This window comes from Bubalus kerabau, chromosome X (genome assembly GCF_029407905.1).
Source record: "Bubalus kerabau isolate K-KA32 ecotype Philippines breed swamp buffalo chromosome X, PCC_UOA_SB_1v2, whole genome shotgun sequence".
NCBI lineage: Eukaryota > Metazoa > Chordata > Mammalia > Artiodactyla > Bovidae > Bubalus > Bubalus kerabau.
The window spans coordinates 5718943-5746263 of NC_073647.1; the positions used below are offsets into that span (position 1 = coordinate 5718943).

General features: G+C 46.3%; 1 protein-coding gene across 5 annotated transcripts in view; it reads right to left on the reverse strand.

Annotated features, from left to right (window-relative positions):
- The window catches only part of SEPTIN6 (septin 6), a 75109-nt gene that overhangs the window by 45962 nt on the left and 1826 nt on the right, over window positions 1-27321 (reverse strand). For all 5 annotated transcript variants that reach the window (XM_055564379.1, XM_055564377.1, XM_055564378.1 and 2 more), the window contains 2 exons: window positions 11528-11642; window positions 2096-2291 (listed from right to left, as the gene is read on the reverse strand). In XM_055564379.1, the coding sequence (XP_055420354.1) occupies window positions 2096-2291; window positions 11528-11642 (311 nt within the window). The remainder of the gene's footprint in view (window positions 1-2095; window positions 2292-11527; window positions 11643-27321) is intronic.

Here is a 27321-nt window from a genome sequence, read left to right on the forward strand (position 1 = left end):
ACATTTTCCAATGTTTGGCGTGTCAAACGTATGTTACTGAGACCCATAAGATATTTAATTGAGAAGATGCTGAGCAATCTGCAGCTGAGATTAATCACTCATATTGTGACCCAAATATCCCCTTTCCCCCAGGGTTTAATTTATTCTCCCCCAAACAAGATTAGCATAATAAGCAAGCCTATAAAAAGCAGAGGTGTCCTTCGTCTAGAATTGCAAATGGAAAACAGAATTCAGTTCAAATCTTAAGGAGCTAAATGTGTCTATTCATTATAAGGAAATGAGTCTGGCTGTTGTTATTTTAAGGGAAAGACAGAAAAATTTGGGATACAAATTTGCCAAGAAGCAAGGGGATTCTCAAAGGATGAGCAGACACTTTGCTCAAAATGATGAATGACCTTTTCTGCGAAGAGCATGTGGGATTACATGTGATTTTTAGTTAAATGCAGATGGTGTCTGACCCCTTCCCACCTCAACCCAGCCCTCATCCTGTCCTCATCTGAGCCTCACTCCAGACCTCCCTGGCACACCATTTTCAACCGCCCACAGTCTCTCCTCCCACCTCTTTGCTTATTCCAGCTCAGTCTCTTTCCAGGATGTCTTTTCCTCCATCTGCTGACTTAACATCCCCAGGCTTTTGTTTTTAGCCCAGTGTTCACCTCGCTCAACTCCACTCCCTGGATGATCTTATGTATTTCTCCGGCTGGAACACAGTCCCTCTACCTTGATAACCCAAGTCTTTTGCCAGCACAGACCCTTTCCTCACCTTGAAACCCTGCACATTCAGCTGCCAACCAATGAAGGGCACCTTCTCTCCCAACAGGCCACGGGCATCTCAAGCTCACCATGTCCAAAACAGAGCTGGTTCTTTTTAAATGTGGTTCTATTTGAGTTCCTCTTTCTGAATGCCAACACCATCTGTCCACTCTCCAAAGCCAGAAATCTCAGCCTTATTCTAGGTTCTTCTTTTGCCTTCCCGACCTCACACCAAGCCTCTCTACCAAGTCCTCTTGAGTTTACCTACCCAACAGTTACCCCAACTGTCTCCTCTTCCCTGTTTCACTGCCGGCCCCCATCAAATTGGTCCAACAGTCTCCTAGTTGGTCTTCCTGCTCTCCAGCCCATGTCCATACTATCCCAAAGCCCCTTCTTCAAAGGCCAATCCAACCACATCATTCTACTTTATAGAGCTTTTCAGTGGCCCCATATCCACATATTCTATTAACCCCTCCATGATCCGGCCCCTTTTACCTCTTCAGGCTCATCTCCCCTTACTTTTCCCCCAGTTCATGCCAAGCACCAGCCCAGGGACAGAGTGGCTATCACGGGGACCTAAGCTTATATGATTTTAAGGGCCCTCCAAGAAAGAGCAAACAACACAATGACTAGAAATTAGTTCCAGGGCTTTGGAGGGTCGTGGGCAAGTGGCAGTCCTGAAACAACCTTCACTAGCTTCACCCCTGGTCTAGCCAAACAGAACAAGTGCAGTCCCCTAGAGCATGCCATGGTCTTCCACAGCCCTTGCCTTCATACAAGCTATTGTCCCTCCCTGGAATGCCCTTTCCAAACTTCCCTTGTCTGTCCAGCAAAATCGTTCACCCTTCAAAGGCCAAGTCAGGCACACCTCCTCTGTGCAGGCCTCCCTGAACACCCCTCTCCCCACCCCCTTCCCCACCCCACACCCTGCCGTAAGTGGAGCTGACTGTTCTCTCCTTCCCATTCTCATTTAACATTGTACCCTGTCCTTTACAGAGGAGGTCATGCTCAAAGGAACTTGTTGATTTAAGACCAAGCTTCCCCGTGACTGCCTCGAGGTCAGAGACAAGGTCATTCTTCTTCAGATTGTTAGAGCATGGCAGTACCTGGCACAAGGTAGGAACTCAATAAATGTTTGCTGAATGAAGGAGAAAGACATCCTCCTTTCAGCAGAGCATGTGGAGTAGAGCACTGAAATAGACAGGAACCCCGGTGGAAGGTGGCGCTAGTGAGCTCTCTGCTGACAGCCTGCATCATCTGACAGGAGGTCTGGCAAGAACCTGGTAGTGAGCTCCTCCCCGTGGGCTTCCCACCCGCCTCTCCACTCCACTGCCTCCCTTACCTGTCCTCCTTGTTGATCTGGTCCCCGAAGCCCACCGTGCTAACAATTGTCAGCTTTAGCCCCACGTTGCTCTCTTGAAGGTCATAGGTATTGGACCGGAGCTGGACACCCGGCTGTGTGTGGGTGGCTGGCTCCCCCTCGAACTTGGTGTTGAACAGGGTGTCCATGAGGGTGGACTTGCCCAAACCTGTCTCTCCTGAAAAATGAAAGAATGAATGGTGATGCATTCACGCATATTTTGGTTGTATATTCACTGACATGGGAGACTATACACAGTAAGACACTAAGTGAAGAGCACCTAGAACTAGATGGACTAGGTGATCTCAGTTAAGTGAAAAGGAGTCTAAGGAACTGCAGCAACGTATTAGCGGTAGTCATCTCAGGATAGTGAAATGGGGGTAATTTTCCTTTTAGTCTTCATATTTTTGTACTATTTGAAAATTGAGCATGCATTGTTTTTACACTCAGAAAAAGAAACCGTGTTAAAAGGCGGTGATGGAGAGGCAGAGTCATGCCTAGGAAAAGACTGGAAGGGCATACAGTGTACTCTTACCAAATAGTCATGTCTGGGTGGTGGGGTTGTGTGTGGTTTTCACTTCCTTCTTTATGCTTTTCTCTATTGTCCCAGTTTTCTACAAGGAACTTGTATAGCTTTCATAAGAAAAATTTAAGGGGTATCTTCAAGTTTAAAAGAAGGGACAGAAGTCCCTCCTCAAATAAATATTTTCTCCTCTCAGCATCAGCCCCCATTCCCTGCCAGACCCAGACAGCAGGGGATGTACATCCCAGTGGGGAGACCATTTTTAGCTAATGGGGAGGGAATTCAGCAGGCCACAAATTATCCTTCCCTTCAGATTTCAAACAAGCCAGTCATTTGTTTGTTTAACTAACAGGCTGCAGGATACTAATAAATTCAACCACTGGAATTTCAAAGTCTTGGCTTTCACACTAGGGAGTGGGGGCAGGGCTGTGGGGACTGGTGAAGGTTCTTGGAGGTTATTCCTGAGAGCCGAGAGCCGCAAAGGATGTTAAGCCACTGCCAGGAGCCAAGGACTGCGCTTTGGAGACCTGGGCTGCCCCGCTACCATCACCCCTCTGCTCCCCTTCCCTGCTCCCATCCCTTGAGATGTAAGAATTGACAGGTCTTCCCTGTGGGGAGCGGTGGGGGGAGGGCGGGAATGGGTTTGTCCTGGGCAAATCCTAGCCTGACCCGTCCCTCTTTGTGACCGACAGCACTATCTCCAGGGCAGTCCAGGGCTGGGGTTATAGCTGCTCAACCCATAACCCATAAATGATCCATCTCTCCTCCACCCTCTGGGTGTGTCTAGCTTTGCATCTTGCAAACCTCTTTCATCCCGAATAATGAGCTATGAATACAGGAGGTGCTTTTAAAAATATCTGTCTCTCACAGACAGGGAACAGACTTATGGACACGGTGGGGGGTGGGGCTGGGTAGTGGCAGAAAGGAGAGGGTAGGCTGAATGCAGAGTAGCATGGAAACATATATATCAATATATGTAAAATAGATGGCCAGTGGGAATTTGCTGTATGACTCAGGGAACTCAAACCAGGGCTCTGTGATAACCTAGAGGGGTGGGATGGGGTGGGAGGTGGGAGAGAGGCTCAAGAGGGAGGGGACATATGATCCATACTGATGTAGGGCAGAAACTAACACAACATTGTAATTATCCTTCAATTAAAAACTAATAAATTAAGAAAAAAAATCTGTCTCTGCTGAGCGCTCTCTGTGTGGAGAGATTGGTGAGACAGAGAGGGAAAACAAGGAGAACATTCAACTCAGCCTGGCTACCCGGCCCCCCAGCCCGATTTCATAGCCAGGTCTGACTAATGCGGTTGAGTGCCGGGGTGCAGGGAAACGTTCCTCACACAGATCACATTTCCAGCCAGGATCTGCTATACCTATTAGCAGCAAACACTCTCTCAAAAGAGGCCCTTTCTTTCCGTCCCTAAGAGCACCAGAAGTATTTGCGTCCCCAGAAAAATTTGGCGAGGTGGGGGGCCTCTGCCATGGGAGGTGGCAGACTTGGCCGAGCAATGGCACACAACATCCGCCTCCCCACCCGAAGTGGGGTGCAGCTCCACTGTAAAGAGGCCAGCACCTCTGAGCTGGGAAACCAGGGTGGCTCCTCCTCCTAACTCGCCTTCCCTTGGGTGCTGAGGCTCAAGCTACATTTTAGCCCGTCTTTGTTCATGCCTAATACATCGTCCCTCTACATCCCCACTTTCAGACCCTTTCTCCTGTTCCATGAGCTCTGTGCTGAATGGCCTGAGACGTGGTAGGCCCTGTCTCCCCAGCACCCAGAGCTGGCCCCTGACTCCCTGATCCTAAGACTTCTCTGAGAGCAGGGGATGGGCAGCTTCTAGGACTCCCTGGAGTGCCCAGCAGAAGCTCACACAGAGCCCTCAGGAGCAGTAAGCAGAGGGAGGGGCCCACCCTGTTTGTGCAGCTGGAGAAAGGGAGGCTGGGCAGGCTGGGCAGGGCAGGGCAACAGGGAAAATGACCATCCGGATCCCTGCCAGTGCAAAAGGGCTGTGGAAATTAGACACTCAATGATGAGTGTCTGGAAGAAAAGGCCCAGCGGGTGTCTAGGGAATTGTGATGAATTGCAACATGAGAAGAGGGCAGAAAATCAAGAACTGGTCCCATTGCTCTCAGTGTTCCCACCCAGGTTGCCATCAATGTGGAAGCTGGTGGGGGCGAGGAACTCTCTCCCTCTCCATGGCTGGCACAGACCCAGCCTAAGCCTGGGATGCTGTCCTGGGCTGAGCATTGAGGGTGGGAGGGGAGCCTAACTCACATCAGGTCAGCAGATTCCACGCCCCTGCAGGAAGGTGGGGACTTGGCCGTTACATTCCAGCAGGAAACCTGAGGAATCCCCAGGGATCAATTTCTCTCTCCTCCTCCCTCCTCAAGAGTGGACAGCAGGCTTTCTTAACCCTTTTTAAGTCATCTCCACCAGTAGAGAGGATTTCCTCTCACTTGGCTTAATGTAGATAGGAACCTGGAAACAGTAGATTTTTTTTTCAAGATTTCATTTTAAAACATGGAATATGAAATCTGCTTTTTCAAACTATAGTCTTTGGGATAGTCTGGTGTTGACCTCTCTACCCTGAGTTCAACACCACTGTGACAAAGAAAAGCTTAACCCTTTTCCTCATCTGCAATTAATGTTTGCATCCTCTGGTACCTTGTGCAATTCAGTTTTTGCAAGTGATTAAATGCAGAGTCCCAGGCGGGTTATCACTAAATGACTGTGTCACCTAAACTGAGCCCTTCCCCCTTTTCTGGATTCCAGTCTCTTTTTCCATAAAACAAGCAGGTTCAAGTAGTAATAATAAAAGTTATTGCTTCTGGAGCACCTACTTATGTGGACACCACTGTAAATAAATACCTTACATATATTTTCCTCTGTATTCCCCCAAATAAGCCTGTGCATTCACTTTCAGTCCAGTAGCTCAGTCGTGGCTGACTCTTTGTGACCCCATGGACTGCAGCACGCCAGGCTTCTCTGTCCATCACCCACTTCCAGAGCTTGCTCAAACTCATGTCCATTGAGTTGGTGATGCCATCCAACCACCTCATCCTCTGTCATCCCCTTCTCCTGCCTTCAATCTTTCCTAGCATCAGGGTCTTTTCCAATGAGTCGGTTCTTTGCATCAGGTAGCCAAAGTATTGGAGCTTCAGCTTCAGCATCAGTCCTTCCAATGAATATTCAGGACTGATTTCCTTTAGGATTGACTGGTTGGATCTCCTTGCCGTCCATGGGACTCTCAAGAGTCTTCTCCAACACCACAGTTCAAAAGCATCAAATTCTTCGGTGCTCAGCTTTCTTTATGGCCCAACTCTCACATCCATACATGACTACTGGAAGAACCATAGCTTTGGCTAGACAGACCTTTATTGGCAAAGTAATGTCTCTCTGCTTTTTAATAACTTTGTCTAGGTTGGTCATAGCTTTTCTTCCAAGGAGCAAGCGTCTTTTAATTTCATGGCTGCAGCCGTCATCTGCAGTGATTTTGGAGCCCCAAAAATAAAGTCTGTTACTGTTTACATTGTTTCCCCATCTATTTGCCATGAAGTGATGGGACCGGATGTCATGATCTTAGTTTTCTGAGTGTTGAGTTTAGAGCCAGCTTTTTCACTCTCTCTTTGTTCACTTTCATCAAGAGGCTCTTTAGTTCTTCTTTGCTTTCTGCCATAAGGGTGGTGTCATCTGCATATCTGAGGTTGTTGATATTTCTCCTGGCAATCTTGATTCCAGCTTGTGCTTCATCCAGCCTGGCATTTCACATGATGTACTCTGCATATGTTAAATAAGCAGGGTGACAATATACAGCCTTGACGAACTCCTTTCCCAGTTTTGAACCAGCCGTTGTTCCGTGTCTGGTTCTAACTGTTGCTTCTTGACTTTCATACAGATTTCTCAGGAAGCAGGTCAGGTGGTCTGGTATTCCCATCTCTTTAAGAATTTTCACAGTTTGTTGTGATCCACACAGTCAATGGCTTTGGCATAGTCGATGAAGCAGAAGTAGGTGCTTTTCTGGAACTCTTGCTGCTTTTCCTATTATCCAGCAGATGTTAGCAATTTGTTCTTTGGTTCCTCTGCCTTTTCTAAATCCAGCTTGAGCATCTGTAAGTTCTCAGTTCATGTACTGTTGAAGCCTGGCTTGGAGAATTTTGAGCATCACTTCACTAGCGTGTGAGATGAGTGCAATTGTGCGGTAGTTTGAGCATTCTTTGGCAGTGCCTTTCTTAGGGATTGGAATGAAAACTGATCTTTTCCAGTCCGATGGCCACTGCTGAGTTTTCCAAATTTGCTGGCATATTGAGTGCAGCACTTTCACAGCATCATTTTCTAGGATGTGAAATAGCTCAACTGGAATTCCATCACCTCCACTAGCTTTATTCATAGTGATGCTTCTTAAGGCCCATACTATTTGTCCTTAATTTACCCATGAGTTAACCAAATCACTTCCTAGCTGCGTGCATCTGCCCCTGCTCTTCAGGCTCTCTGTACCTCACCTTCCTCATCTATAAAATGTGGAGGAAGAAACTGACCCAGGGTCACAAAAGTAGGATGTGACAATGCCAGCATTTGACTGCAGGCAGTCTGACACTGCAACCCATATATGCTCCAGTGTCCAATAGGTGCGATACGCTGGTTCACTCAGTCAGTCAACAAATCTTTAGAGCCTCTAATAGGAGCCAGGCACAGATTTAGGAGCTGGGGATAGAGCAATGAACAGGACAGCCACAATCTCTGTTGGCATGGAACTCAGTCGCATGGAGCTTGCCTCTTCTGGCTCCGAATGTTGGAAAAAATCAAGAGGGATGTTTTTGAGTTCAACCAGGAGGTGTCCAAAAGGAAACTCTCCAGGAACTCCTGTTGGCCAAGGGAGCCTATGGACGGGGACAGGGTCCTGCCTGGCTCTGTGACCTTGCCTCTATGCCTTCCTCATCTTGCAGAGACCTGGCAAACAGTGGTGTGCTGGAGCCAGCTTGCCCGGTTTCCTGCAGCTCTTCCCAAGCCTGCATGCAGTGACGTCAAGTTGGCAGTTTAAAACCAGCTATGGTGAGACTTAGCAGCAGCAGCAGCATGGTGAGAATAATGACAGCTGGGAAACCAGCAGATGCTATAAACGATGGCAATGTTTCTCCTGAGAGTGGGTTGCTCGATGCTGACCAGCACACTATCACTGGCAGCCTTTCTTAGACAAGTGGACAGCTGCCTCTCCCAGAGACGGTGGGCTGAAACCATCACCCCCTGACCTTGAGAGAATCCTAGTTGCCCTTCCCCTCCTTCTGCAGAACCTCAATCCTGCTTCTCTTGTATGTTTTCTTCTCCCTAAGTTCAACAGAGCCCAGTTGAGCCTGGAATCCTGAGCAGCTTCAAAGTAAATATTATCATTATGACCCTTTGTGCTCTTCACAGGCATTCTCTGTTGCTGGCACACTCAGAGGGTTGAATCTCTTTGGGGTTCCTTCCCAGTCGAATGTTTGCACTGCTGACTCAAGTGGTTCCTCCAAGGCTTCCTGTACTATATCTAGAATCCTGGGATCCTAGTGATTTCTAAAGCTAAGGGACTAGTAGATTTTTTAGAGGGGGAGGGGAATCTTATGCCATTCAGTAATTATTGTATTATTGTCAACTGTTGGAAAGGAGACATAATATGCTCACATCCATGTGCCTGGCCCTCTAAAAATAATCGTAGATGTTATTATCAGGGCCCTTGCATAAAGACTATGCTCTTGATTCATTAAAATTCTCCCTCTCAATTCCATACTGGAGTGGGTAGCCATTCCCTTCTCCAGGGGAGCTTCCTGACCCAGGGATTGAACCCGGGTCTCCTGCAGGCAGATTCTTTACTGTCTGAGCCACCCACCAGGGAAGCCTGTTTCCATCACACACATGTGCACATATGCATGTAGGGTACTCACTCTGCTGCTGGCAGAGTAACTAGTAACTCCCCTTTTAGCCCTGCGGGTGCACCCCTTGCATGCACCTGCCCAGATTGGGTTAATTTCAGATCAGAGCCTAGCACCAGATAAACACTGCTGTGATGATAAAAAAAAAAAAACAAAAAACAAACAAACGAAAAAACTGGAGAAGGAAATGGCAACCCACTCCAGTATTCTTGCCTGGAGAATCCCAGGGACGGAGGAGCCTGGTTGGCTGCCATCTATGGGGTAGCACAGAGTCGGACACAGCTGAAGCGACTTAGCAGCAGTGATTAAAAATATCCTAGGTCTCTGTTAATAACCGAGGCTGGGGTTAGCATAATTTTACATTTACTTAAAATTTATTTAAAATGCCTGATCAGAAAAGAAAAGAAAATCCTTTGGGGAAACATACCCTATGCAAACAAAATGGTTTTCTAGCCATCATTAAGTGAGTAAAACTGACCGTTATGCACAGGCAGTAGGCATGAAAGTATGGTCACTGAAGGTTCTGTGAGAGAAACAATCACCTTCAGCGGCCAAGCCATGGACCCTTCGCCAAGTCAGCGACAGCACCCCGCCCCATGGCCAGGCTGAGATGGCAGCCGAAGAGCCACTGTAAGCCACTCGAGACTTAGGGCCAAAATGTGGGTTCTCAGAGCAAGGACAGGCTTGGGAGCCCAGCCAGAGACGGAGATGTATGAGTTGCAGGCTTTTGTGGATCAGGGATGGGGAATGAAATTAACCCAATCTGGGCAGGTGCATGCAAGGGGTGCACCCACAGGGCTAAAAGGTCACTAGGGCAGCCATTTCCTGAAACTTCATCAGTAGGGAGAGGAAGAGAAGGGGTGACTCCTTGGGTGTAAGGGTCTCCTTTCTCCCCTTCTCCTCTTGGAGGGTCTGTCCCCGGCAGTTGAGCAATTCTATCCCCGCAGCACAGTGAAGCAGTTACAGTTGTAACTGCCTGGCTGAGTCGGGGTTTACTATTTCTCCCACCCACTTTGCCTGGAGATTGGCTGCTTCTTTCTCTGGGCCCTAGGAGAGCCTGTGTTCCGAATGGCCAATTACCCCACACTTAGGCTCCCCCAAAGCTGTACCAGCCACCCAACTGCAATTGGTTTGAGAGGTTGACATGGGTGGGCCTTCACTTTTCATCCCCTAGACTTCAGCACAGGTCATCCGGAGCTCTGGGAGGAATGCCAAGGGACTCCAACATGTTTGTGCAGAAGTTTTTCAGTAATCAAATATTATGTGAAATAAGTTGGCCATCAGCCAAAGATGGGAAAGATCTGGCAGTGCTAATATTGGATGTGATGGCATTTGATCTTGATGTTGATCACCACAGCTGCTGTTTGTTTTGTATCCTTCTCCTAATAGAACTTCATCATAACCATGGGTCGACTTTTGGCATTTGAAGAATTAACAGCTTAGATGTGGATTTTCAGGCCCCTGGTAAGTAACCTGCGAAACATGTATTTTCATCTCATAGACTCAGAGCTGGACAGTGGGAGTGAGTCTTGTCGCTACTGAGTGAGCCTAGCTGACCACCTGTCCCCCAGATGTAGAAGTGGCCTTGTTTTTTCTACTGGTCTTTGAGGGTGCAGTTATTCTCCTCCACAAAATGATCTGAGGAGTGCCAGGGATGGAGACAAAAAAATAAAAGAGTCCCATAAAAAGGAATGGCCTTAGTTAGAAAACATCACTTTAGACTACATTAGAGTAAAATATGCAATTCAGTTGTGGTTCAGACCCTCAACATGAATGAACTCCCTATAAGCTCTATACAAAAATAAGAAAAGGCAACTAGCAAGTGTTTGAGTGTTCTAATTGGCATGAAAACTGCCATTATTATGGTATTTATACAGTCATTAACGTTTGGAGGTACGTCACTGAAAATATGCAGGTATGCCTTACTGTACTGTATAGTGAAAATTATATGGTGTGATCATGTTTGTAAATCTGGGATTATTTAAGGTCTCAGCCAAGAGTTGGACAGGACTGAGCACAGCACGGCAGCAAGGTCTAAAGAGATTCTTAAAGAATTTCAGGGAACTGCTATTCCTCAGATGTGTTTGGTTGGAGCGTGACAGTTTCCAAAACGCTTCTGGGTTCTCAAGAGGTGTTGCAGGAAGCGGTTACAGAAGCAGTGGGAGGAACAAAGGGTCAGGCAGACCTGGGTCCTTGTCATGGCTCCACCACTTATCCTGTGTGTACTCAGGTAAGTCCCTTATCCTCTGGAGTTTCTTGGTCTCCATCTGTTCCTTGAGGCTATGAATACCACTTGCTCTGTTCACTTCCCAGAGTCCTAGTAAGGACCCAAATTGCTAACATGGGAAAGTGTTTGAGAAGTATAGTGAGTGGTTCCTGCGGGGATAATTCGTTCATTCATTTCATGTACATCATTGAACTCTCTTTGTGCTGTGATTAGCACAGTAGAGGTGACTAAGACATGGTTCCCACACTTGAGACTAAAGATACACAGATACACTTAAAGGGAATAAAAGAACTTGTCACACAGCTGTGTGGTCCCTGCGCTTAGGCTCAAACTGTACCAAGCACAGCACGGCTGCAGAGGAAACAGACAGACCCAACCCACTGCCCACAGCTGGGAAGCAGGCATCTTTCCGCAGCCATTACCTCCCTCCCAGTTCTGCCCTGGCTCTTATTCTCTACAGTCAGAACAAACCTGACAAGAGCTGGTCAGCTCCCTCACAGAATTTCCAGTGGGTGTCACACAGCTCAGCTCCCCCCACCCCCAAGGGATGGCCCCACATTCTGGTCTGGGCAGAGAAAAAAGTGTAATTACAGCCAGCTGCTCACAAAACAAGCAGAGGGATAAAAGAAAAGGGGGAAAAATACTCTTGCAAATAGATCAGAACGACACACTACGGAACCTAATTACCTGCCAAGCCACATCCAGCCATTAAGGATCCATATTCTGTAATAGAATTTCCTGCTATGGAAATACTCACCCACGCACAGGATGTTGAAGCAGAAGCCCTGGCTGACTGACTTATTCACCAGCTGGTCAGGCAAGCTGTCAAACCCCACATGTCCAGCCAGGGGGACCGTTCGGCAACCTTCACCCTAATTTGGAAAGGGAAGAAAATGAGGACGTGCTTACAAGCAACCTGGGTCGCACTTTTCCCATCCCAGTGCCCTCTGTGCTAGGAAGGAACACACACTCGGGGAGTCAGGCTCATCTCCCCTTAGTAGTTCCTGATCCAAAGCAAAATGACCCGTTAGCTTACAAATCATGGATTCTCGGGTTCCGGCATCCTTGAGGCTCCATAATGAATGTCAATGCAGTTCACACGCAGCCAACTACAGAGAGGGCTTGTACAGGGTGGGGGGGTGGGGTCAGAGGATGAGAACACTGGGGCCGGAGGTTCCCATTCTTGGGTTAACTCTGTCGGAGACGATATTATGTTACAGGTGATTGGGAGACTCAATATGCTAACACACATGTAACAAGCTTAGGACAAAGCCTGAAACACATATAAGTGTTCAGCAAACATGACAAAGAAACATCACAAAAGCAATTTCTGGGACTTCCCTGGTGGTCCACCATTAAAGAACCCACCTTCCAATGTAGTCATTGCTCCGTGGACAAGGAACTAAGATTCCACATGCCAAGGGGCAACTAAGCACAAGTACAACTAGAGAAAGCCCACATTGGGCAACGAAGACCCAGGGCAGCCAAAAAAAATTAATAAAAATTTAAAAAGCAATTACTCCTCTCTCTAGGGCACTTTTGGGGATCTGACCAAGGTGGCACAACATACAGGTTAAAAATCAGGCAGGTCTGAGTGGGAGTCCCACATTCTCCACCTCCTGCCCTCAGACAAATTTACTGAACTTCTCGAAATCTCCACATGTGTAAAACCAGACAGTAGTAGTTACTACCTCGTAGGACTGGTGTGAGGACTGGATAGGATAATGCTCTTCAAGCCCTGAGCATGGGGCACAGAGTGTGATAAACACTCCAGCAACTGTAGCTGCAGCTCTTGCTGCACTGTGACGTTCTCCTTCCCCTCAGACCCTTAAACAATAGGCAATGCCATGGAACACTTTGTGATAGTCCAGCTACACAGCTGCCCTCAGCATGCCCCAGGTTCCCTGGTCTCCATCGGGGTCAGGTAAGCCATTCACAGCCCTGGAAAGCAGGGGGCCTTTGCTCTGCCTGCAGGTCCCAAGGGTTCTCATTGTTAGCGGTTCTACAAAACAGGGAGAACCTCACACTGAGGAAGGCTTCCAAGGAGCCAGGGGGCAGGACCGAAGGGGTCTGCTTGTACTCAAGAAGCCGGCTAAGTGCCGGCGGCCCCAAGGGAGGGGTGCAGAGAGGAAAGGGGAAGCGGGGGACAGCTGAGCTAGACAGGAGGGGTGGGCTACACAGGGAGTCAGACTTTCTGGTTGGTGGAGTCCACCGAGATTTCCGTATCCAGAAAGGTGCCATTCGAAATCCAAAATGAACACAGGAGGTGCGAGGAGTCCTGTTCCAGCATCACCAGCTGTGCTAGCAAGCACCTCTCAGGCTGGACGGGCCCTGCTTTTCGACTCAGACCATTAGGGTAAACTTTTGCACTGAGACAGACAGACTGCTTTGGCGGGGGAGCCCTTCAGCAGCTGGCATTGGCACCACTGGTTCCCAGACAGCCCTCCTCCCAGCATGGGATCCAACTCTCATCGGTGTCACCAGGTCATTGAAGAGCTAGGACGAGTGCCCGTGACTGCCATCTGGCAAGATGGTTACCCTCATACATCCCACCCCACACACTCCCAGCAGAGTATTCTCAACAGACAACCATATGCCATCACTTGGTCCTGGCTGGTAGATTCTGGACCCCAGAGGGGTACCTGAAGACAGCTGAGTTTCATGAGTGGCCCGCATCACTCAGGGCTTGTTCTACATCTGCCCCTCTTTGCCTTCCCTCACCCCTTTCTCCTTCTTTTTATCAAAACAATCAAAGAGAGATATAAGTTTCCCACCATTCACTCTTGGTCCTCAAGGCTGCAGGAGAGACAGAAACCTAAGAGCCCATCTGCTTTCTTGATGGAGCCTCCTACTTAGCAGATCAGAAATTGGGACGGACTCAGAGTCGAGGTTTCCTGAGCCTATTTTATCGCCCCTGGCTGCCTCTTCCTGTCTCCAAATTTGGCACCATGAAATTTCCAACTGCTCCAAGGCCTCTGGTCCAAGTGCCAAAAGGTGAGGAAAGGAAATTTTCAAACTGAAGATAGTGAAGGGCAGTGGGGAGGACTCTATATCTTATTCTTAAAGATTTAGTTCATTGCCAAAACCTCACCAAACACCCCTCAAATGGCCATAGTTATCTCCCACCTAGCCCAGTGCTGTGAGTGCCTGAAATAGCTGAACAAAACATATGGCCTTTATTCCCCAGGCAATGGGGTTTGAAAGGGGCATTTTGAGTGTTTTGAGCAGGAAGGACCATGACACAAGTGGTGTTTTCAAAACATCATTCGAGCTGCAGGGCACTTGATCAGTGGGAGGAGAGAGAGGGCAGGGGCAGGAAGACATATTAGGGGGTGACTCCAATAACGCTGAACTGGCAGAGTGACAAGCAGGCACTGTGACAATAAATGCTGGCTGAAATGAACTGATCTGACTTGGGACTCAGGAAAGAGGAACAAATTTGAGAGCCATCCTAAAGGAAGAATGAGACTCAGTGAGTGTTGGGGCAGAGAGTAAAGGAACAATCAAAGCTGTCAGGCTGCAAGGTCCTAGGCTTGGGAGCTTGGACTGATGTCACCAAGGGCAGAAAGAGGGAAGCCAGGAAAGGGTGCTTTAGTGGAAAAGTTGAAGATTCTCATTTTAAACAGCTATTATTTTTAAATTACATTTATCAGATTTTTATAAGAGTAATCAATGTTCACTGTAGAAATTTTAAAACATATGGAAAATTATAAAGAAGAAAATAAAAATCACTCATAATATCACTCTCCAGAGATAATCACCACTAATATTTATGTGTGTTTCCCTATAGTCTATATACTTCTTTCTCTCTCTCTTTTTTATTTTATTTTTTTTACAAAATGGGATAAATCTGTATATACATTCCTTTTCATCACCTGGCTTGATAACCTGACACTTAATATAGTATGGATGTTCTCTTGAGTAATTAAGTATATTCTAAAACAATACTTTTTTGGCCATGTAACATTCCATTGTAAGAATTTACCACATTTTCTCAACCCATCTCCCACTGCTAGACCTTTAGCCTGTTTCCAAGTCTGCAACCATTTTAAGTAATAATTCATGTTCTTACACGTTTGCATAGTCTCTGATTATTTCCTTAAGGTAAATTCCTAGAATTAAACCCTGCTGGGTCCAAGGGCACACACATTGGAAAGACTTCAGTACACATTGAGAAATCATTCAACAGAGAATATTACAAATGTCTATTTCCAACACCAGTGTGTGAGCATGTCTGTTTACACATACTTAAGACTAGCACTGAGCTTCTGAAACTTTTTAACCATCATGAATTTTGTCACTGGAAAATGGCATCATGTCACTTAATTTGCATTTTATTAGTGAGAGTGAATATTTTTTTATTGTTCAACTGTGTACGCAATTGTGTCTATGTATATGCGAGTTGCCTATCCGTGTCTTTGCCCATTTTGTTAAAATGGGTGCTTGTCTTTCTCTTCTGGATTTGTAAAAGCATTTTCTATATTAAAGAAGATGAGATAGTTTTGATTTTATGGTGACATGTCTATCTCAAAGAAGTCCAGGAGGTACTTAACAATATGGAATTGCATGCTCAGGGAGAATTCAGGACTGAGACAAGTTTAGGAGTAAGAAGCATGAAACTGGATGTGTTCTTCAAGAGACAGTACAGGGAGAAAAGAACTAAACATTGAATATAAGAAATGCCCACAAGTAAGGAATGGGAAGACGAAGAGAATTCTTCCAAGAGGGAGGGAAATGATCAGGAAAGTAAGAGATGACCCAATTAGTTTTCTATCACCATAGGCCAAGGTTGAAGTCAGGAATTATTACAAAGAAATAACCATTGGTCTGGATTTGGTGAAGGCCACTGGTAACTTTTAGAATCCTTTTTTTTTTTTTTTCTGTCTTTTTATCTGGTGTCCAGTACTAGGAACTAGGGAACGTGGGATCTAAATAATGTGTCTTTCTTGCTAACCAAGATTTAAGCAGTAAATTGCATGTCTCAGTCCTTGTAGCTGAGAAAGCTTCAAAAATGAATTTGTAAATGCAGTTCCTGCTTTAGGAAATCCTGTCTGGCGAGCACCATTCACTCCTGCTTTGATGAATCTTAGAAGATGTCAAGGTCACCGTTATGAATATCAGTCCCCATTGTTCAGAGGTAAATACATAGAGGTGAAAAGGACAGGATTTGGGCTGAGTGGACATTGACCCTATGACAGCCCCCGGAAGTTTCTCCACCCCCTCTTCCTCTCTGGTAGTTTATCTCTCCCATTTCTCCTTAAGGTGGCCTGATTAACTGAGGGCCTGATTACTTTGATTGCAGTTCATTGAATGTCCCTGGATTACCAAGTGCACAAGAGGAGATGGAACTGGCAACCTGGCCCAGCACATCTGTCACTAAACTCTTACCATCTTGAGTATCAGGTGGTGCCACGTCTGAGGCTTTAAACTGAGATGCTAGAAAGGATAGAGCCACCAAAATGTTAAATGGCTCATCTCCCATGACCCTGCAACCTTCCCGGAGAATCTACTCTACAGAAACTCACATGCCTATACAAAGATCCATGTACATACAATACAAGGAACTTCATTACAGTATTATTTATAATGCTGAAAACCTAGGGGAAAAAAAACCTAAATAGCCGACAATGGGAAAATAGTTAACTAAATTATGGTAAGTGCACATTCTGGAATATTCTGCAGCCATTAAGAAGCATGCAGTAGGTCTAGAAATAAAATTACAGATCTATAAAATAAACTTTTGGTTACCAGGGAATAAGGAGGGGCAAAGATAAATGGGGAGATTGGGATTGACATACACACTACTATATATATTAATAAAATAGGTAACTAATGAGGATCTACTGTATAGCACAGGGAACGCCACTCGATACTCTGCCATGACCTATATGAGAAATAAATCTAGAAGAGTAGATATATGTATAACGGAGTCACTTGCTGTACACCTGAAATTAATACAACGTTGTAAATTAATTATGGTGGTGGTGGTTTAGTCACTAAGTCTTGTCCAACTCTTGATACCCCCTGGACCGGAGCCCGCCAGACTCCCCTGTCTGTGGAATTCTCCAGGCAAGAATACCAGAGCGGGTTGCCATTTCCTTCTCCAGGGAATCCTCCCTATCCAGGGATTGAACCCACATCTCCTGCATTGGCAGGCATCACAGGTGGATTCTTTACTGCTGAGCCACGAGGGGGGCCCAAAGGTCAAGAAATCAACCGTACTCCAATACATAAAAAAGAATGCAGTTGGTCTATAGGTACTGATGGGAATATCTGAGACATGTTATAGTAGAAAAATAGAAGCTGTGGAACAATAAGCACAGTATTCATGTGTCGATGCATGCAAAAATCCTTACATGTGTGTATTGACACATACATGTATGTGAGTGCAGAGAAAGGCAACCAAAAAGACACCTCTTAAAAACCCAGAACTCAAGCTACCTCAGGAAAGGGGACCGGAACTAGGGGCTTACTCGGGGGGGGGGGGCGGGGGGGGGTAGTCAGTGCGCTTCTGCGCTGCTTGATTCTTTTACAGCATGAATGTATTCACACATTACCTGTGTAATTTAAAAAGATCTTTAACACACGAAAAGACAGTTCTCACTCAGCTTTGCAGCAGGAGTAATTAGGATGCAGAGTCTGAGAGGAGCTGAAAGGAAGGCAAAAATGAAAGTGTGCTCCTGAGAATTGCAGGAGCCCCACTCCCCTCCCCAATTGCATTTCCTGTTTTCGCCTCATCTGCAGGCACCTGCGGTTTTGAAATACGTTATACCACATTTCATATCACAGGCAGAAACACCGCTCTCTTTCTCTTCCGCCTCCTCCCCTGAGAACACGCCAATTTCGTGTTTTAATTGAATATTCGAAGGATCACGTTATGAAGAACGAGTGAAGGCGGTTCCAGCTGTGCATCAGTTTCCCCTTGCTGTGATTCTGAAAATAAAGAGTCCCGAAGCACCCAAATGGGCCATTTCTGTCCCCTCCTTCAACCTTTGTGGCATAGGAAAAGGAGGGTCCATCTGTCTCCATTTCAAACTGGGGTGGAAAAAAAACCTGGGGTGGCCAACTTAGTAGCTGTCATTCTGAAGGATAAGACCAAAACAAAAAGTTTGGAACTCATGGCTGATAACCGGGCTTGCCCTTGACTTTCTTCCTCTGGCCTTGGCACGGAGATGCTAGGAAAGGACAGAAACACGGAAATCGGATTCTCTCTGGCAGCCTCATGTGTCACTTCGTGGTGGGCCTGATTTCTCACACGTTCCCTTTCTCTACATCCATCCTCAGCTCTGACTATTGACCTCTGAGAGACCCTGAAAATCTTCAGGATGTTCAAACTCAATGAATAGTTCAGTGATGCATGATGGACTATTAAGTGTATGGTAAAAAACCATATTCATAGTCAAGGCTATGGTTTTTCTAGTGGTCATGTACGGATGTGAGAGTTGGACTGTGAAGAGAGCTGAGCTCCGAAGAATTGATGCTTTGGAACTGTGGTGTTGGAGAAGACTCTTGAGAGTCCCTTGGACTGCAAGGAGATCCAACCAGTCCATTCTGAAGGAGATCAGCCCTGGGATTTCTTTGGAAGGAATGATGCTAAAGCTGAAACTCCAGTACTTTGGCCACCTCATGTGAAGAGTTGACTCATTGGAAAAGACTCTGATGCTGGGAGGGATTGGGGGCAGGAGGAGAAGGGGACAACAGAGGATGAGATGGCTGGATGGCATCACCGACTCGATGGACGTGAGTCTGAGTGAACTCTGGGAGTTGGTGATGGACAGGGAGGCCTGGTGTGCTGCGATTCATGGGGTCGCAAAGAGTTGGACACGACTGAGCGACTGAACTGAACTGAAAAAACATATTCTAAGAATATTTAATAGCATAGGAACATGATCACCAAATACTATTAGGTGAAAAAAACAAAACCTTGTATATACAGGATCATCCCAATCATGGGGGAAATAAGTATATATGCATTTTTAAAAGCTTGGAAGAATATATACCAAAATGGTGACAATGGTCCTTTGGGGTTGGAGGGGCTGTAAGAGTTGGTGCTTTCCTCTGTTTTCCAAACTTTCTACAGTAGGCACATTTTAATTTTATAATCAGAATTAAAATGTTCTTTTTTTAAAAGCATCCATGATGATATTTTCCTAGGCAGGAAAGTAGCCTCAGATAGTTTAGCAAAATCTTTTTTTGTTGTTGTTTAGCAAAATATTTAGTTACAATGAAAAAGTTGCTTTATGTACAGATAATCAGACAATTCAGTTAAGTATTCAGCTTTCAGGCTGTTTTATTGTATATAAAATATTTATTTTACCAATAATACATAAAACCTCATTATTTTCCTTATTATAACATAGGTGCATGCATACTAAGGTGTTTCAGTTGTGTCCAACTCTGCAACTCTATGGACTGTAGCCCCCCAGGTTCCTCTCTCCATGGGGATTCTCCAGGCAAGAATACAGGAGTGGGTTGCCATGGCCTCCTCCAGGGGATTTTCCCGACAGGTTCTTTACAACTAGCACCATGTGGGAAGCCCCATTATATATATGTATATATATATATAAAACATTATTATATAGTATATTGTTGTTGTTGTTTATTATATAGTATATTGTTGTTGTTTAGTCACTAAGTCGTGTGTGACTCTTTGCGACCCTATGGACTGTAGCCAGCCAAGCTCCTCTGTCCATGGGGTCTTCCAGGCAAGAGTACTGGTGTTGGTTGCCTTTTCCTTCTCCAGGGAATCTTCCCAACCCAAGGATCAAACCCATGTTTCCTGCATTGGCAGGCGGATTCTTCAGTGCTGAGCTATCAGGAAAGCCCCGTTATGCCTTATTATTATACAGTATAATGGGGACTTCCCTGGTGGTCCAGTGGTTCAGTATCTGCCTCCCAGTGCAGGGGACATGAGTTCAATCCCTGCTCTGGGAAAATCCCACATGCTGCGGAGCAACTAAGCCAGTGTGCCACAACTACTGAGCCCAAGCATCCTCTTGTGCTCTGCAACAAGAGAAGCCACCGCAATGAGAAGTCACCACAGCTAGAGAGTAACTGCTCGCCGCAACTAGAGAAAACCCACAAAGCACAAAGTTGTTGAGGCCAAAAACAACAACAACAAGATTCATGTGAAGCAAGAGGCAAAGTCAAATCGCATAAGCTGATGAAGCAATCAGGTGGATGCTAGCCCTATTTGCTGCCTCCAGTGTTGTCAAGTGCGTGCATGCCAAGTCGCTTCAGTCGTGTCTGACTCTGCATGACCCTATGGACTGTGGCCTGCCAAGCTCCTCTGTCCATGGCAGGTGGGTTCCTTACCTCTAGCAAGTGACAAGAGATGCAGGTTCGATCCCTGGGTCGGGAAGATTCCCTGGAGGAGGGCAAGGCAACCCACTCCAGTATTCTTACTTGGAGAATCCCATGGACAGAGAAGCCTGGTGGGCTACAGTCCATAGGGTCGCAAAGAGTTGGATACAACTGATAGAGATAATCATGACCTGCATTGTCAGCCATAAGAGCACAAAAGCACTGATAAGTTCCCAGAGGTTAAAAATAAAAACAAAAGCAAAAAACTCCAGTATGCCTAACACATGAAAATCAGGATTTCCCTGGCTCTGATTAAGCTGGGCTGAGGAAACTGACAGTAATAATAATGCCCTAACTGAAAGAGAGAAATTTGGGGGCCTTTTGGATGAGACATAACGCCTGCAAAAGCCAGCATCACACCTTGGGGGCCCCAATGCCTTTCAGTGGGGGAGTAACTTAGGGGATCCTGGGGAAGCACACAGGAAACCATGCCCCCCCATGGAGACAGAAGGCCCAATTGTGGCAAATCCAACTCTGGGTTTTAATACACTGGATCAACTCCAGAGTGGCTTTTCTTCCTGTAAAAGGATTCACAGCAGGATTCTATTAAATACCTAGCTCTCCTAGTGCATTTAAAAGGGGATTCAATAGACAAAAATTCAGCTGTCATGTACCTTTATAGGAAGACAATAGCTATATAGACCTACACGGATAGACAGACAATATCTGAAGGGTCGTTGCTTTTCATTCCAGTTCCAGAATCCCTGCTGAGCTAAAAACCACTGGCTTGCTTTCTCTACAACAGTCTTTCCACCCAGCTCAAGGAGTCAAAGCAGGGAAAAGGTGGACTTAAATTCTGCCATCTCATTTGGAAGCAAAAGCAGTCAAGGACCTGAAAGAAATTAGGCCAGAGGACTAGGACAAGAACCCTACGCTGTTAGAGCTGGAAACGCCCTTAAAGAGCACTTCATCCAACCGGCTCATTTTACAAAAGGGGAAACAGAGACTCGGAGGGAGGAAGTGACGTCTCCCCAGTCACACAGTGATTTCGAGGCAGAGAACGGTGAGGGGACCCTGACAAGCAGACAGGCACTCTCAAATGGAAAGGCTGACTCAAGTGGCACAGAGATTTCTTTCTGCTGCTAGAATTCCAAGACACGGGGCTTGGGGCTGATGCTAGTCAGGAGGAGAAGGGTGGTGGAACAGGCTCATGAAGGCTGGTGCCCCTCTTCTGCCTCTTCTCTCCCACCTCCAGCTCCCAGTTCCCTCTCTTCTGACTAAGGCCTGAGCCTCAGTTTGGCCTCTAAGAGCTCCAGGGCTACTGAAGCCAACCGGCCAGATTCTATGTAAAAGATCTCCTCCACCTCAGGCCAGGGGTGACCCCTGCCCAGGGTGGGTCAACTTTCCCACAAAAGCCAGACAGCTTCGCTTCCAATCAGGCCATTTAAACAGAGTCTCCTAGGTGTTCTGGCCATTGTTATCTCCAATCTGTTAAAAAGAGAAGAAAAAAAAAAAAGGTTTACTCACAGGCCTCTGGATGAATGCCCAACTGTCCTCTGGGGAGCCTGAATTTGCCTCTGCCTCCATCTGGTCTCATTTAAAGGGGATCTGAAAAAACCCAGTTCCTGCCTCAGCGCCAGTGCTCAGAGCTGGGGCCTCTGCTGCAAAAGGAAACCGAACACGACCTCACACCTCATCAAGGCCGTGAAAGCAAGCTCGGCCCCTGCTACTCCAGCGCTTTCCTCGGGGATCAGAGAAGGCCCTGGCCAGAGAAACCTGAGCCCTGGGTCCTGTCCCTAAGAAGGCCCGCAAATCTTTCCCGCAGTCCCCTTTATGTGAGTGGAAGGAATGACCCGACTCTGAGGCCAGTGGTGAGCATGCTGCGTAATTCAGCAGATGGCTGCCTCTAATGAGAAGACACTGCAGAAGCACGAACGTTATTTCTCCCCCTCCCAAGCATGTGGCCTCCTTCCTCTGTGCAGGCAGCAGAGAAAACCCACGGTTTCAAATCCCAGCAGCAGAAGCCTCCTCCTGCCAAACCGAGGAGGAAGGGTCTGTGTTTCTAATTCATCCTGCGCCCCCCCTCCAGTTGTTACTTAAAATAATCCATCATTACATGGCTGGTGGCTCCAAGATTTTTATTTAAAGCAATATGGGAAAGAAGAAAGAAAGCAAGCCCACACATAGCCATGACTGTGCTATCTGGGGTTTAAGCTGAGAATCTCTTTTTAACATCAGAGCATCTCCCAAGCACCCAAGTATAGTCTTTCTTGACCTCTATGGTTAAGTGTGCTGGGGGGAGGGGGAGATGCAGTGAACAAAGCGGGAAGAGGGGACATGTCAGGATTTTTATTTCTTGGAATCACGATGACAAGGCCAGGGTTTTTTAAAAACTGAATTTGTATCATCTGGTAGATGTTCATTGCTTCACCCACTGAGCAGCAATAACACTTTGGACTAAGTCGTTTGGTCTCCCTGAACCCATAAAATGAAAAGAACAATAATACTCGTCCAGGAATCTGTTGGGGAAAATGGAATTATACAGATGGAAGCATTTTGAGATCATTGAAAGACACATGTTACACTCATCCACGGTATTCTTTTTCTTTCTTTTCTCGCTGGTTCTTTCTCAAATGTGGTTTTAATGTACACGCGACTGAAAAGCGGTCCTCAGTTGTTCATACTAATATGAAACCACGGCTCTGATAATCCAGAAACCCAGGAAAGTCCAGAAATCAGTCCCATTTAGTTCTGGAATACCTTTTCCCAGGGGACTTAGATTCCTAATTAGTTTTGCTCAGGCTAATGCTATGGGTTCGCTCCCTTACAGCACACAAAGGGAGGGGCCGTGCTGGGTAACAAAGCCAGCAATTAATAGAAAATTTACAGCAGAGACTACAAAGTAAATGCTGTGCACAAGACTGCAGATCAAAATCTCATTATACTATACAGACAAATTGCTCGGTTGTAATGCAGTTTTGTAATAAGAGTGCTGCTGACACTCACATTTCCGGGTTTTAGGATATGAAGAGGGCTTATTCTGGCCTCTCATCTGGAAGCTCTGAGAGGGCTGTCGTGTGTGCCTTGCCCACCACTATATTCCCAGCACCTGGCACAGAGCCTGGCAGTCAGTGCCCAATAAACACATGCAGAAGGAATGAATGAAAATAAAAGTATGTGAATTAACAAATTAAATGTTCCCAGCCTGGGAGCAGAAGTGAGTTCTCCCCCATCTTCACACCTATCCTTCTGGTGGTTAAAGTCCTCAGCAAGCCTTTCCTGTCACCCACCACCACCGCCCCCCCAACCCCTGCCAGGGCTGGATCAGGTCCCCTTGTAATGAATTATCCTAGCAGGCAGTAGCTCACCGCAGGGATAATCATAGTTAATCATGCCTGCCTCCACTACTAGATTGTAAACTCCCCGAGGGTAGGGGCCATGTGGCATTTGCGAGGAGGAGGACGGACATTCACATTGCCCTACAACTTCTAACTTTGCAAAGTCTCAAGCACACAGAAAAGTTGGAAAATAGTACCACGATCATCTACAGACCCTCAACTTAGATTCATGAAATTTTACTATTTGGGGCCATGCAAGTTTTCTTCAGTGCTGTACTTGCATATGCTGTATTTGCAGAGATATGGGTGAATGTTACAGTTTTCCTCTCCCCGTGTGGGGTAGAATATGACTTTTAGTTGGAGGTGGTGGAGATGGCTGAGGCAGGGCACTGCAATGGGAATCAAGGTTAAGTGTCATTTGATAGCAAGACCAGAGTGCAGCCACCTGTAGGTGGTACCCTGGCAGCATTAGGCCCGGCAAGCTCTTTCTTTAGGGAAAAAGACCATTATCTGGCTGCCACTGAAGAAAAGTATCATTGTCCACATCGTGGGATTGGTTCAAATCAGAATCAGTAAGCCCCACTTTCTATGGGCCGGCACTTATAGGCTGGACCCTAAAAAGCAACATTGAAAGAAACAACTCAGTGCAAGAGCCAGCAGCTGTGGCCTCTGGTGCCTTCCTAGTTACCTTGGACAAGACATGGAACCTCGCAGTGTGTGTGTGTGTGTGTGTGTAAAAATACCAGTTTGGTTTAGTTGCTTAGTCATGTCTGACTCTGCGACCCCATGGACTGCAGCACGACAGGCTTCCCTGTCCATCACCAACTCCTGGAGCTTGCTCAGACTCATATCCATCAAGTTGGTGATGCCATCCAACCATCTCATCCACTGTCATCCCTTTCTCCTGCCTTCAGTCTTTCCCAGCATCACAGTCTCTTCCAGTGTGTCAGTTCTTCACATCAGGTGGCTAAAATATTGGAGTTTCAGCTTCAGTATCAGTCCTTTCAATGAATATTCAGGACTGATTTCCTTTACGATTGACTGGTTGGATCTCCTTGCAGTCTAAGGGACTCTCAAGAGTCTTCTCCAACACCACAGTTCAAAAGCATCAATTCTTCAGGGCTCGGCTTTCTTTATGGTCCAACTCGCACATTCATACATGACTAGTGGAAAACCCATAGCTTTGACTAGATGGACTAAAGTCAATAAAGACTTTAAGAAAATGGTCTACATAAAGATAAAAATAAACCCTTAAAATATATTTGTGTGTATATAGTCTAGTGGTTTTCCCAACTTTATTCAGACTTAAATTGAAGAAAGTACGGAAAACCACTAGACCATATATAAACATATATTTTTAAGGGTTTTTTATGTAAACCGTTTTCTTAAAGTCTTTACTGACTTTGTTACAATATTGCTTCTGGGTTTTTCTTTTTTATGTTTTGGTTTTTTGGCTGAGAGGCAGGCGGGATCTTAGCTCCCCAACCAGGGGTCAAACCCACATCCCCTGCATCAGAAGATGAAGTGTTACCCACTGGACCACAGGGAAGTCCCATTAGAGTATATATTAATAGTAGCCCAAGCCACATCACAGGTAGGGGCTGGAGATGGGAACATCCCAAGAATCTTCTGTAGTTCTCTAATTATTTCCCCATGTACACAATTAGTCTCTCCAACTAGACTAGAATAAGTGTAAAAGCCAGGAAGTACGTCTATTACTTTTTTTAGTATCCTTGACCAGGGCTAGCCATAGTGCTGGACACTTATTAGTCAATCAAATAAACCCTGTGGACACGATAAACAAACAGTTTTGTCACAAAGAATCTTTACGGTGTTCATTCAAATAGGGTGGGGTTGTGTTATGGACACAAAAGCTGAGCTATTAAGTTGCATGTGTGCACAAATAAGGGTCCTACCCAGGAACTCTAAGGTCTGTTTTTGTCACTAATGATGTTATCTTACAAGCCAGAGTGACCCTCAACTGACTCTGGAGAGACCAGCCCATCCCTCACACACACCAGAGCACTACTTGCATGGCACTGTATCTCAGAGCTCATTAAAAAGAACTCCTAGGCTAGGCACACTTAGGTTTATACTCTAGTCTTCTTTTCCCAAACCCCGAATATGCCTTTGCTGAAAGAAACAATCAGCAACCAGAAGTCCAAGGTCTCCCAAGTTAATTGCATCTTCCCCTGGTGAATTACAACTTCTTACAGACACAAAGGCAAGCAGAGAGACAAATGACACAGAAACAAGAGCTTCACTGACTGGGGGAGGAGGGGGGCCTGGAGAATGACGTCAGTTTTCCCAGCAACCCATTTATCACGATAACAAGGTCTCAAGGGCTCTGGCTGCTCTTTCAGCTTCAGGATCTGGCATACAATTTTGTTCTTCGTTGTAGAGTAGGGCAAGGCCACCCAGAGCAAACTGGAACCAAGCAGAGCAATCCAAGTGGCCCTAAACAACCCCCTCCATTTTTAGAACAAAGGGGATCTCTGGGTAGCCCCAGGTGAAACACAACCTTCTGGAAGGTTCCCCTTTGCTACATCTGCCCTGCAACCCTGATTCAGGCTAGAAGAACTGGTGAGAGAGTATGGGCAGGTGAGTGCAAATTCATTAGCGGACAAGAAAAATCATTAGCGTCCTTCTTGGTCACTAAGGATGGAGCAAGTGTAATCTAGGGGACTAAATCTTCTCCTTAAGGCATGCCATCACTAAAATAGAGGAGCATAAAGGCACTGAGGGAGCCCTCAAAACACTAATGCAATACATATTAGAGTGCCAATCTTGGGGAGAAAAGAATTCACTCAAACGCCATTATTACAGAGCATGGTCTCCCAAGGACTCCTAGTCCTTCCACACCCTGAATGCCTAAAGAACTCCAGGCTGGGGTCTTGCAAGGCAGTAGGGGAGGATCCAAAGAAATCACCTTGCCCTTCCCAACAAGAACAAGATGGTGGAATAAACTTAGCCGTATCCTGTAGAAAAAATACTACCAGATTCTGGATTCAGATTTTGAAAACAAATCAATTTCAATTACACCAAATACCTAGAGGCTATATATATATTTTTGCACTAGAATTGCATTGCATGGACTATTTCCCTAAATAAGTATGACTCTGTGTGTGTGTGTGTTTCAGAAATTTTCATCAAGTAGTAGGGATATTTACTGTCATGGGATCTGACCTAGCTCTACTTCAGTCTCCTTCCTCACTTCAGGGTACTGGTAACTGTGGGCTTCTTAGAAATCCCAAACACTCAGGGAGGAATAGAAAGGCCAGGTTGTTCCCTCAAGTGGAAACATTCCCCTCCCTTTGCAACGAAACTTCTGGTCTAAAAAAAAAACCATGGAGCCTCAGGTCACTTCAGTATAATTTCTCTGCACATCCCAGGCTAGAAAACTTCAGTTCGTTAAACGAAGATTTTTTTTTCCAGAGTCGGCTGCCAACAAAAAGAGAGAGACGGCATCGCTTTTGCAAGCGTCACACTTATTTTCCTGAGTCCCATGACAAGAAGGCAGCGCCACAGGTTTTGGCACACAAGCCCAGTCACACCCGAACTCGCACCGGAGACAGATCCCCCCACCCCCAGGGTCCCGCAAAACCCGGGTCAGGTGTCAGAAACGCGCCAAAATACGCAGCCAGCCAGCACCTACAGGCCAGCGGACTGCAGCCCACACAGACGCACAAATGAGACCCAGAGGCACACAGCACAAGCAGACGGGGAGAGAAGCGTCCGGACCCAGGGACACGCACCAGGGAGCTGAGTACACTCCCAGAAACAAGCGGACGCATCAAGGGTCACAGACAAGCTGGACACCGGCGTGGTCCGCCCGGGGAGGCACGAGTGCGCGCGCACGCACTCACACGCACAGTGATACACACACACACACACACACACACACACACAC